The 14053-nt window shown below is 40.7% G+C and overlaps 1 protein-coding gene across 1 annotated transcript in view; it reads right to left on the reverse strand.

Annotated features, from left to right (window-relative positions):
* LOC139283993 (transmembrane protein 132C) overlaps positions 1-14053 on the reverse strand; it is a 227698-nt gene that overhangs the window by 140279 nt on the left and 73366 nt on the right. The window contains exons 2-3 of the mRNA XM_070904128.1: positions 7989-8407; positions 6752-7320 (exon numbers count right to left, since the gene is read on the reverse strand). Coding sequence (XP_070760229.1) covers positions 6752-7320; positions 7989-8407 — 988 coding nt within the window. The remainder of the gene's footprint in view (positions 1-6751; positions 7321-7988; positions 8408-14053) is intronic.

Below are 14053 nucleotides of genomic sequence, written 5' to 3' on the forward strand. Positions count from 1 at the left end.
GTAGAATAACAAAAGAACATCACATTATACAAATTTGACCATGTCATTATGGAGTTACCCTGCAGACCACTCCTGCTCTGCATTTGTCTTAATTCTGTTAGATTGCACCATATTCTTACTCACAGTATGGATGAATGTTAAAAAATAAGGTAAGTAGCAATTTTAGAGCAGCGAGAGCGCACTGGGCTAGAAAGATGTATATATAGGAGCACGAGTACATGCTGTGTTGAGTCCAATTTAATGGCTAGGGTGATTATTTAGAGCGCTGCTTCTGTGGAAGCAGAGACTGAAATAGAGAATGGACAAAGAAAGTCCCAGACATAAGTACTGCACAGAAAAAGACAAAGGCAGGGAGACACTGACTATGATACAGACAAATATTAAGTGGATTTTATATCCATATATTTATATATCTACACAGTACAAATCATCCCTGTTTCCCCAGATTGTTTCTCTGGCACTTTATGCTTACATGGATGGTAGCAGACTACTATTTTTAAAACATCATTTACCAAGTGTCGTGTGTTGCTTGATTTGTTTTGTTTCAGATTAACCACCTCATATTCATCCACTGTACAGTAATTCTCCCTCCAGACAGTCTCTCACTTTTAAAAGGGGAAAATGTAGGCGCTCGAAGGTGAAAACTGTTCAATATCCTATTTTTTGTCATTTTGACAATCCAAAATTGTCAGATTTGGCCATGTGTAATCTGATATTACTCATCAGTTAGCTTTAGAGTTGCTACAAGATCTCAGTTTAGATTATCACCCAACAAACGGTATATGCCACAGTGTAAAAAGAAATACTCATGCCAAATTACTGACACACACATTTGGGAGGTTTACTGTGTTTTCATTAGTTTGCTGACCAAAGGAACAATCTCCTTAATGTAATGTTGCGATAAGGAGAGAAAGAGATGACTAAGTTTGACAATCAATTAATGGACATAAAAAAGTGCTTTAGCAATACTTACAAGTCAAAGCTTATTGAAGATTTTAAAAAATACAGTTTTAAAGATTTTAATTTACAGATGAAAGAAGCAAATACTGTAAAACAACGAGTTACAAAACTAAAGAACAAAAACAACTCACCCAACACTATCAGTCACTATCGTGGATAGATACTTTCCAATTTGTTGGTAGTGTAAGTTCTTTTTTTTAACACCCCAGAAGCCTATTTATTGGCTTCATCCTAGCTGAATGTAATGCATCTAATTCTCATTTTATCTTTTGTGCCTTTTCAAGATTGCATAAAATGTATTTGTCAGTTGGAGGGGTTCAACACAAAAAGCAGCAGAGAAACAAGGACACTGACACGCAAACACACATAAAGAGACAGAGAACAAACTGAACCAGAGAGACAAACAAGGACAATGAGAATTATACCATCAGACACTATGGCTCAACATTACACTCCCAAAGAATACATATTATATTGAGGCACACAATACACATAAAATATAAATTAAAAGAAATATATGTACCAAAGCAGATACGCACATATGCAAGAACACAATAATACAAATAATCATATGCTATTTGTTTACTTAAGGCCACATATACGCTCACACACAAACACACACAGTCGCAAAAACAATTGATTCTGCCTCCTTGCTGGTGAAAGGGCATTTGAGGTGAAATCGATGGTGGAGCTCTGCGGAATAAAGGCATCCTGGGCATACGGATGAGTGTGTGTGTGTGTGTGTGTGCGTGTGTGTGTGTGTGTGTGTGTGTGGTGACACAGAGGGGAAAGAGTGTGTGTGTGTGTGCGAGGTGTAACCACCAGAGAGGACTAGCTGGTCTTTAGAAGTACATCTCCCCTCTGATCCTAGGAAAGATCCACTAATGCCTACACACACACACACACACACACACACACACACACACACACACACACACACACACACACACACACAGGCAAACACACAGAAAGAAACAACGGGACACTAAATACAGGTCGCATACAAATTCAAACACAAAAAACAAATGACTATTATAATACCAGATATTATAAACAGATAGAGTGAAAGTGTACTGTACTGTATTTTGATGCTTTGGCAACTTTATTTTTGAAACTTTCATGCCAATAAAGCCCTTTGAATTGAATTGAATTGAATTGAATTGAACTGAACTGAGAGAAAATAGAGAAAAACAAGAGTGAACACAAGCTAGAGAGCGAGAGAAAAACTTATTTGCCTTTTGATAATCGCTGTCTCAATCTGTCTCTATCTATATCACACATACACACACAAAGCATTTATCCCCTCATCAGTAATCATCTCGCTAATGAACTAACCAAACAACAATAGCACACAGTTCAAGACGGCAGCTTTTTAATGAGGGAGATACTAATCACTTTGACCCTCAGTCTGTCAACATTCCCACTGCTGAAAAATGCTGAAGTGCTCAACTAAACAGAGATTCAAAGCATCAAACTTCGATGGCAAGGCAGAATTAAACACTGTATTAAATACTGAATGCTCACTGAACTGGAGCTCCTCATACTAGAACATGAATTCATCATCACGTTTTGCCCTCTTTTCCACCTTTTGTTAACAGCTGTAGGAATTAGGACTGTATCTGAATCAAACATTTCCAAGTCAGAAGTGTTGCAGCACTTTGGGCGAGACATGACATGAAACGTCTTTACTGACAGCGGTGCTGCAGTCAGGTCTGGTTTACAGTAGGAGCTTAGTCTATTTCCATTATACCTTGGTTGACAGGTATGTAATTTGGAGGCAAGAGTAGGTTTGTAAAATTGTGTGGCCCACCATGCTGTCATCCTGTGTTCTGTGTACAATGATACGGCGGAAAGTGGAGGAAGTGCTTTCACTGACAACATTTATAGGACAGCCCTAACATTAGTGATGTCAGAGCTTGGCATAATTTCAAAAGAATGAAAGAAAACATAATTTAAAATGTGAATCAGTCCAATGCCTGTTTTGGAAAAGCTGTTTTTTGTAGACATTTAGTTGCTGTTCTGTCCTTCTCTGGCACACAGCAAGATAAAGTCCATTACAGATTTGTCTATTACATTTATGGAGGAAGCTGAATAAGTACAGCAAGTATAGCCACTTTACCTGAACAGACAGAACAAAGGTTGAAAAGGAAATGGAAACAAAATTACATTTGATACAATGGACAATGGTGTCTTTAGGTAGCTCACTGTAAAAACACCACAGCAAAAAACAAACAAGCACCCATCTTGCTTGTCTGCTGAACATCCTGCCTTTAAGGATGTTCCACTCAGTAAAAATGCATCTTGGAAGAGAGGAGAAGTAAGAAGGTTGTGTGCCATATGTCTTTTACTGGAAAATATGATATAATAATATAAATTCTCCACTGTCACATGTGGCAAACTGGAAACATGGCAGGGAGTTCTGCAATGGACACCACTTTAATAAAAGGAACGCCGCAGATAATCTGATGTCACCATAAAAGGATGATATAACAAGCTGGACAAATAACCACTGTTTGACAAATAACCTTTTTCTTATAAGAAAATCTAGTTAAAATCTTTGTGAATAACAATAACACGATAAGTGCATTTCTTAATTAACCAAAAGGTCTCTCCATTTCATAATCTCCTCTTTTCCTTTGGAAGTGAATCTTGGCGTACACAGAAAGAGCGGAGGAGTCTATTTAAGTTTGGCCCATTATCTTGGGGTTCATACTAATATCTAAGCTTGAGTACCAGTGTCAAAAATCCAATTACAGACTCATCTAGCACATGTCTCATATGTCTGGTGTGTTCTTTCAGCCATAAACATGTTTAAATGTCTTTTGGTATCATTTTTAATCAGTCACAGTCGGTGACACTGGCACTAGATCTATAATAGGTCTTGGAGCAGCAGACTGCAATTACTGTGCATCGGGTAGTCAGAGAAACACTGTAGTTGTGAAATTTACATTTTCCATTTTCTATTTGTTTTAAGCTGTTTTATTTGTTACCCATTTTGGGAATATCATCATCAGAAATATATCTGGGGACAACTGTGGTGGGCTTTGGGGAAGAATTAAATGATAAAAATGGTGATCAAAGTTGGTGTCATGACTCAAACACAAAATGTAACCGAAGAAAAAAGAGTCGGAGGTGTAACTTAATCAGCTCCAGATGTCTCAGACATCCACAACTACAGTTTCAGCTTGTTGTCTGCTGACGAGTAGTCTCATCACAAAGTGACAGAATCATGAGACTACAAGCTCAGTGACAGGTGATACAGCAAGGATTCCCAATCCAATTTGGCAAATGTGTGTTGCCTTGAGTCCTCTGTCTTTGCATCTCTCCCTTTTGGAAGAGCTGTAGAGTCAGGAAGAGATCCCTTCTCTCTGCTTTTAACCATCTCTCCTGTTACAGCCTCTCCTTTTAACTCCTTTCTTTCTTTTTTCATTCCCTCTCTCTCCTTCCCTTTCTGTCTCTGTCTGTCTCTCTCGCCCGCCCCCTCTCCGTGTCCCTCCATCTCCTCAGCAGTTTATCATAATCACATCACCTCAGTGTGATGGAGCACACTTAAGGCTTATTATGTGTCACACACACACACATGCACACACTCACACACAGGAATGAGATCCACTTATGCCTTATTACATGTCTGACTGTGCTTCTAACATGGGAGATTATCCATGAGACTGTATGCTAGGGCAGAGGGCAAAAGCTGCAGGTAACCCTAACACACACACACACACACTCACATCTCAACTCACATGTAAACAGAAAGATAAGCGGAATACAGGCTTAGAAATATTTTAAATTGGACACATAGGTGGACACAGCGCATAAGACTGAAAAAAATGTCAGAATGGAATAGAATAGAGCAGGACCTGAAGGAAAAGAAAAAAAGACATGATGCCATAAGAAAGGAGAAGGTGATTTTTTCCCCCTCCACTATCTTTCTGCAGAAGTACCACACACGTGTATGTGCACATACACACTTGCAAACACACACACACACACACACACACACACACACACACACACAGTCAGGGTGTCGTACAAAAACGACAGAGACAGAAGTGTCTGTTGGGGGAACCAAAGAGGCCTCCTCCTCACTTCTATATGTGTATGCTTAATACAAGGGTGTACAGCATCCACGTGTGTGTGCATGTACTGTGAAGAAGCATGTGTGTGTATATACGGCAGAGAGAAATAGTGTGTGCAGGATGTTGGTGGCTTATGTCTGTATGAATTCTGTCAGCAGGTAGCGTCCTTTTAATAAATATGTAGGAAACTTTTGTACAGGAAAAGGAGGTTACGCTTCAACAATGGGATTCTCAGTGGAGTGGTAGATCCAATATTCCAAAGATGTTTGAAAAGGTAGCACATCTCAAATTTCCAGGTCAAGGAGGATAAAGTACTCACATTTCACTTGTTTATTTGGCTCACATCGCAGAGCCTTCATCAGAGCATTTGAAGTATACAGGTTTCATACAGTTGGTATAGTTAGTGCTTGATTGACTCCCCCAAACTGAATATAGTATTAAAAAATATTCACGTGAGAAAAGTCTGACAGAACAGAGACCACCTCATTCTGCATCTATCTTGATTTTTGATTAGCCTTTCATACTAGTAAAAACTATGAAGTAAATGTTACCATCCTCATGTTCTAGTTGCTGAGCAATCCCAATCCTATTTCGTTTCAACATTCATTTGATCTTCATTTATGCCATTACACCATTCATTACGTCAAACAAAATTAGACACGACGACACTATTTATCAGACATTCTCCAAAGGTGGCACAAAGTATCTCCCATCCTCTTCCTGGTTCACTTGTACTATTGGAAGGGTATTATTCCTGTTCCAAATACTTTTTGCTGCTCAAATGTGCAGCTTTCATCATGTAAAATCGATTCCTTTGACATTCTGTGCAAATTATCTTAAAGACATTCAAGCCTCATGTGTAAATCAGAGTCAGTTGACATGTGCCAATTACCGTGTTCGGTGTGTTCCAGGTTTTCTTTGAGTGAATGTGAGACTGAAACACTGAAAAACGTATCCAAAGTTGCTCTCTAAAATGTTCTCAATAGTTCTATCCTCATAGGAGTATTATAGTAATACTATATCCAGCCATGGTGTTGTGTGCTGGGATGTTCTTTGGATAGAATGATGCATTTGCACATCTGTCATTTGTCAGCCTGAAATCCCTAAAGTCAGTGAAATGATGAGGCAGAGATGGGATGCAGATATGCATGCTCAGTCTAGATCAGGGGCTGTAAACTTATTTTCAGCCAGCGAACCAAAAAGAAATTTGTTTCCTGGGATGCAAGCGCATGAAAACATATTGCTGCTTATGTGGGAAACCATGTAGGTGACCTCTTAAAGCACACCTGAGAGCCATTTTAGGTACCACCCTTCAGTTTGAGAAATCAGGATCTACTCTAATTGTATGCCTCTTCTTTCATTTCCCTGTCTCCTCAACCTTCAGTCCCCCTCAGTCACCCTTTCCCTCTCTCGCTTCTCATTTTCCATGTTTTCTTCTCTCCTTGGATCAGTCATGAATATTCATGAGGTTGTTATTTGCATTGCTGGCTCCTGAAAGAGGCTGAGTACACAAAGGTGACAGCCATCAACCTCGGGAGACGGCGGTGTTGAGAGATGAGAGAGAGCAGATGAGGAGGAAAGGAATAAGTGGAGATGATAGAAAAAGGAATCAGAGCAAAACCAGAAGAAAAAGTGAAATGAGACAAAAAGACAACAGAATACCAAATAAAACCTAAGCCAAACAAGCTCTACAAAAGTATTTGTGTTCCCACCTCAACGTAAACTGTTCCGTGTTCGAATCTGTCTTCATGTAGATGCCAAACGCCACAGTCTTGCCGAGCCGAACCGGGCTGGGTGGCACCAGAACCTCCACGTTTTCATCCAGTCTCAATCTTTCTCCTTTGGCAGAAACCAGGCCCATGGTCATTACCACGGAACCGGCTTTCAGCATTTCCTGAAGACCATCCAGTAGGGGGCTCCACTGTACCCCGGGGCCCAGGCCTCCAAGAGGCCCGACATTTGCACTCTGACCTCTCCACGGCTCGTTAACAATGGAGGGACACTCTTGACCAGCCCCTTCCACTGGTATAATTGAGTAATACACATCCACTGATGGTAGAGTCACTTCAGGAGGTCTTTTTCTCACTTGTGGTGGTGTAAACCAAGCTGGGGGAATCTCCAGACGGACAACACAGATGCCAGATGGCCCCATGAGTCGGCAGCCCGCCGAGGGTGCTCCTTCACTGGTGTCACGGATGGCCACGGCTCTGACACATGGGAGGAGGGCTGGAGCAGGCGGGTCAGGCTCATCCCAACGCCGCCCCACCAGGTAAAACAGTACCTGAACGCAAAACAAATACATCTAATGTCATATTGGGCAAATTAGTGGATGGACAGCTAGCCAACAAGATAAAAAATTACAAAATTGGTTGGAAATGGCAAAGACAAGAATTGTCTGCTCTAATTCATGAAAACATTTTCTTCTTTCTTTCCGTACACACAGATTTCTGCTATGCACCAATGAGTACAGTATTTAAAGCTGCACTAATCAATATATTTATATCAACAATGGATCAAATTACTGTGTGCAATGTGAAAGGAGTTGCTCATAGTAATAAACCCTGAGAGAATTATCACCCGACTCCTCAGCTCCACAAAGCACTTTATAGTTAATAGTATAGGTTCATTTTTACGTGTTCTGACAGTAGTTATCAAGCTTCAAGTAGTCAATAATGACAATATAATGAATGAATACATGAGGAAATATGAATATACATATTTCCTCATGTATTCATTCATTGTAATTAGAGGATTTGATCTATCAATTTATCATATTCACTGTTTATGATAAATTGATAAAAAAAATCTTCTAATTACCTTTGGATTTGTTCATTCTCCTTGTATGGGATTGGCATATTAAGTATATGTGAAGCCTAAAACCTTATTTAATTGCACTGGAAGATTTATGAGTCAATTAAGATCCAAAGTAAGATATTAAACTGCCAGTACCTGTATCCAGGGCCGTGTTGACCCCACTTTGGGCACCACCACTTGACCTTTGACCTTCCAGTTCAGAGTCACCTGGTTGGTCGTCGGCAGCAGATGTGGTGGTGGACCCTGAAGCAGGTCCACTGGGATTGGCTGCTCAATGCTCTGGTTTCCGTAGCTGCAATTGACGCTCGGCAAGGATTGTGGGGCCGCGACGCCTGGTTCCAGCTGGTGGAGGAAGAAGGGCTCAGTCCGCGATGATAGGCTGCCGTTTCGCATAACCTCCTGATTGGCTTCCCGCAGGAAAAACGCTGAGTCAGCGCCACTTAGCTGGCATTGGACGGGGAGGTAGGTGGGGAGGGAGGAGGAGAAACGGGGCTGGGAGGAGTCCGGCCCTCCTCCTGGTCCAACTCCTGCTGCTCCTGCTTGGCTGTCAGACACTGAAGAGAGATAGGCAAAGGGAGGAAAGTAGGGAAGACGGTGAAAAGAGAAGGATGACAGAGAGACAGAAGGATAGGGGAGGAGTAAAGAAAAAGAAAAAGATTAACTACACTATAATAAAACAAACATCCCTTTCACAAAACAGACAACTAATGCAAGGCCTGGCTAAAACTTGCAATGCTTACAGTGTCATTTGTAACTGAAATCCAAAGCAGCTAATCATCTATTAAAGTCAAGTCAGCAAACAGTGTGTAAATCCGAGACTCATTGACCTGTGAAATGCATTTTTATTGTATACACACACTGATATAAACACATGCACACATCTATCAGCTTTCGCACATAAATTCACAAATGCATTACAACCCGCTGACACAACATACACCACATTACATGGTGTTTCTTAACAGTTTCTCTACAAGGAGAAATGAGCATAAACACATTAGCTCTCTTAGTTGTATATACAAGAGTGATAGACTCAGCATCACACAGGGCTCTACATTAATGCATCACATATTTTTATCCCCATTCGAAAAGCATTGCACCCGCATATATAAAAAATGACATATTGCTCTTTGGCAGTTTATTTCCATATATTTACATTCAGTTTTTATTCATTTCCTGGTGTATTTACCAGACATTTCAGAAAAATGGGGAGTTTGGAGCCTGGGATTACCGGGGGTTTGGTGCAGTATCTCATTTCCAAAGAAGACAGGGGTTTAAAATGACTGTGCTGGGATGGGAGGGAGTTTTGATCATCCCTACCCTTTATCCTCCATCAATCAGTATTTGTTATTCACTCACTGTTTTGCTTGTCAGCATTATATTGCGCAAGGCACTGAACCACCAAAGGGATCACTTATTGTAAACTCTTTGAGTATGAATGTTAGCTAAATGCTAAAATGAGCCTCAATTGAGCCTCCTCCCTCTGAGTGTCAGACACTCAGAAGAAACAGACTGAAAATCTGGACCTGCCTCTATACCTCAGTATTACTTATTCTTACTATTTGTCAGTGCAATACATACATATATATATATAGACATACATATACATTGCTGTTGTATATATTTTTACTTATATTTTTCACTTAAATATTCTAAATGTGTATATTTTTTTTTTCTATTTCTTATTTTTATATTTTGTACATACTTGTATTTCTAAATTTATGCTGCTTTCTAATCTTGAATGGGAGCACCAGTACTGTACAATTTCCCCCCGGGGATCAATTAAGTATATCAGTATTCTGATTCTGAATTAATTGTAATGTGGTTCAGCTTCTTACTATGAGTAACATGGACCTACATAAACACTATTCGAAGTGGGCAGGGCTCAGTTGGGAAAAGGACATCTACTTCTGTGCACCAATCAGGATTTAGCAGCATTTGAATGAGAATCAGATGACAGTTGGTGAGTTGTTTAGTCACTACAATCATTTGTAGTTTGATGTATTTGGCCAAAAACAAAAGGTCTGTTTCTGTGAAACTACTGAGAAGATCAGCTACGGCTAGTTAGCTAATGAAGAGTATGTTTCTATGTCTGTGAGCTACCAATAGCAGTTAAAAAGCTAGCCACCATTTACAGGGATGTGACATGTGCAGTGCACTGTGTTGAACCTTTGTATGGGAATGGCAGCTACCAACAATAGAAATAAGAATACTGTAGAAAAGTAGTCACAGAACATGAATGCATTAAATGGCTGCTGCAATAAAAATGCCAGAGAAAAAGTATGAAATAGTGCATTTTTCTATGTAAAAGGAGATGGAGGGATTTCCATCGGAACCAGCGCTGGCACAAACAAAGAACACACAGATGTGGGTTTGTGCGGAAATGTGTGTGTGTATATCCTTGTGTCCTAGGGTAGCGGAGTGTGAAAATATAATGAGGGTGGGACAGCGTAGCGCTGTCTGGGGCAAGTCATACCGAGGCAACTTCACAAAAAAATAATAGCAGAGATACCTCGGTGCAACATGAATAAGCAGGCTGGTTTGGTTATGGTGCGTGGGCATTTAAGGATATGTTTAGAGTGAGAAAGACAGGCAGAGGGAAAATGTGAGAGAAAAAGAGAGAGGGGGCTGAGAGAAACATCGAGAGACAATAGAATAAAGGAAGGAAGAGTGAGACACAGAAGAAACTGAAATGAGTAAGATGAAAAGGGAAAAAGAAGAGGACAAGATGGAAAAAAAATGTGCACGAATAGTATGGTGTGATAGATTGGAGATACTGCATTTTCATGTTACACAGGATGACTGCGTATACTTCACTACAAATGACACAAACTTGTCTCCAGTGAAATCTTTGTCCCTGAGGAATCCAAGCATACTTTTTGAATAGATGGATATATCCTCCTGTTCTAACACTGTGTTTCCTCCTGTTCTAACACTGTGTACTTTACTGTGAAAGTTGGGATGGCTGCTAAAAAAGCTAAAACGTCTGAGAAGAAGAAATGAAAAGAAAAGCAAGAGTTTCTATGTTAAAATGTGTGATTATCCTGAGTATTATGTGCTTGGCCATGTGCTGTAAGAGGCTAAGACACCCCAGTTAATTGTGAGGCAAACTGTTTTGGGTCATGGAAAGACAGATGGAATATGTAAAAACACAGCTTCAAATAAACGTGATATAAAAATCATCAGTCGACATTAGGTTGTCATTATGCACATTTATGCCTGCAGCATGGGGGTCACAGAAGGCTAGTGCTTCATGTTTTGGAACTTATCATCCATATCGAGAGGTTGAGAGTCACATGCAAAAAAGGCTGGGTGAAATGTAGCCACAGTGAATTTTCCAGTGTAGTTTGTAATCTTCCACTGTTGACTGGCAGATGGGTCATGTGGTCAAAACACATCAGCACATTCGCCTCAGTGAGCTTTAGTTTTTTTTTTTCTTTTCTCATTAGCCAGACCTATCTGTGCCAGCGCCGGAGAAAGGTCTGGCTAAACACATTATCGTTCTGGTAGAGGCGAAGAAAAATGCCCTGGCTTGTTTGTAATTCTTTAAACCAATCACAGTCGTCTTGGGCGGTGCTAAGATATATCGCAGATAGCAGAAGGGGAGGAGAATTACGATTGAAATAGTCGGCCAATGGCAAACTTATCCTGATAGCCTACATCCTGTGAGCCAGACTATGGGTGTCCTTGAGGTGCAAAGGCCTGCATGTGTGTCTGTGTGTGTGTGTGTGTGTGTGTCCACAGGAGTCTTATGAAGCATATGTCCCAATCCTGTACAGGGACCTTGAACAGCTGACACACACACACACACAACACAAAAAAACACACATACATGCAGAGCTCTCTCATGCAGGCAAAGGTTGACCCTTGAATGGAATCATTAACATTGTATGACATATCAGAAACTAATTGGAAAATGTATTCCCTTTATCTCAAGTATCATATTTATTTTCTTTGTTCATACATTATCACAGTTTTTTAAACAGATGAGAAGAGTATTTTGTTTTTATCAACTTCTGCTGTTGACCCATGGTCACTTGTTATGTTAGTAATTGGAAAATGTCACCATTGTAAATTTTTCTGGACAGCGTCATTGTGAACTCTATATTCTGTGAAGAGACATTATGATGAATATCATTTTCAAACATGAGAGGCAGGCCTGTTTCAATAGCTCATTAGGTGGCGCTATGCTACAAGTCAGGGTCGGCCCTTTGAAATCTGGCATCCAAACACTGGTATGCCATTGGCTACCATTAAACCTGGCATGGTCCAGATTCGCTGGCATCATTATTTTGGCAACCACAAGCCACAACAGGAGTCCATTCCCGCTGTGTCCTGCTGCACAGTGCGTCTGTGTGTGTGTGTGTGTACACATTGTGCTTGTGTGTGTGGATTTGTTCTAGTGGGTCCCTGCATGTGCATGCATGGTTGAATAAGTGTATGACATGCAAAAGTGCATTCTGTACATGTATGCATACTTTTGACAAAGTATGCTGTATTTTTACGTGTGTGGTGTCTTTATGTGTGTGTGGAAAATTGGACAGGAATAAAGCCAGATGTACAGAGACTTGACAAGGCCCATCTGTGATCCTTCTTCTCCCCAAAAAATGCCCACCCTGCTCTATTTCCAAGTACACACACACACACACACACACAGCCAATAATCAAAACACAGTGGAGCATGTAGGACAGGAAGAAAGAGAAAGGGAGAAAGACAGCGAGAAGCTAAGCGAGATGAGAACGAGTGAAAAGGAGAGATACCAAGATGTGATAGTGATGTGATTGTGATCAGTGCTGCTTGATATTGTGTTGGTTAAATATTGACTCAGATTTTTATATTTAATTAGAGACAGGCAGGCAAACACATACACACATGATTAGGGCTATCAGCCTGGTTTGGGTATCTGTCTGCAAGGGTGTGTGTGTGTGTGTGTGTGTGTGTGTGTGTGTGTGTGTGTGTGTGTGTGAGACAAAATAAATGACAAACTCTAGGCCTAGGCTTGCTGCAATAACACTGTCTACAACAGCAAATTGTTACCCAAACACATGCAGAAACATGAACGTGAATACGAACATGTTCGCGCACACATAATTCATAGCCCCGTCTAACTTTTCAGGCGTACTTTGAGTTTAATTTTCAATGGGAGCTGCGTTGGCATGGACCAGGGTTGCCATGCATTGCCAAAACAGAAGGTGCCAAACTGCTCCAGAACGTTTTCCTTAATGTATGACGATCGTCGACAACTACTTCTCCCTCTACTCTCTGCTCCCCTCCATCTGTTTGGTCCTCTATGCCAGTTCTTCTTCTTTTTCTTGCTTAGGTTTTTTTGTTCTTGACTTGAATAAATATCTATTACTTATCTGAACACGCATATTTCTACGATACAGCAAAATATCCAAAATTGATGAGTGTTTGATGAACAGCATCAAAACACCAGTTTGCTTTTGCTTCAAAGCCTTTATCCACAGAAGCAAATGCCCCCCCCCCCCCAAAAAAAAAAACAGCGCAGACACAGCACAGCAAAGAAAAATCCATCACGGGAGAATTTCCTGAAAAGAATGAACTCCATTGATCACACAGATGGCACACTATCTGAGAGAAGGAGACGGAAAGAGATAGGGCGAGTGAGAGAGACACAGACAGATACAGGGAGATATATAGACGGAGATGGTGTGAGATGTGGAAGAAAGGAAGGAAAGAGTGGTGAGGAGGAGAGATAATAGGGTGAAAGAGGATGAAGAGGATGAGAGAGGGATGAGGTTTCTATTTCTGAGCAGAGCATTCATCACGGGCATAGAGTTTATTTTGGTGGTCTCTCTATCCGTCGTTCTCTCTGCCCTTCTCTCTCTGTCTGTCTCTCCATCTCCTATCCTTCATATCCTCTCCTTACTGGTGTTAATGTTCAAATGTTTTAACTCTAATGATTTCCTACATACATGTCACTTTACTAGTGATGAGGAGTACTGCTTAGCCTCTGAAAACAGTTGTAAAAGTCTTCTGTGGCTCTGAAGTCTAGTCTGAGAAAATATCCCCTGATGTCAAAGTGGTGTCATCAGGGTTATCTGGGCTTGAGCTTGGAGACTACAAACTGAAAGCCTGCATTACAAACTGGGGATGTAGCATTTGAAAGACATGGCCCTTTCCAAGGCCAAAGGGTCTAATGAAAACATACTATTGGTTGCATTATGGGAAATGTGGG

Source organism: Enoplosus armatus, chromosome 4, assembly GCF_043641665.1.
Source record: "Enoplosus armatus isolate fEnoArm2 chromosome 4, fEnoArm2.hap1, whole genome shotgun sequence".
Classification (NCBI taxonomy): domain Eukaryota; kingdom Metazoa; phylum Chordata; class Actinopteri; order Centrarchiformes; family Enoplosidae; genus Enoplosus; species Enoplosus armatus.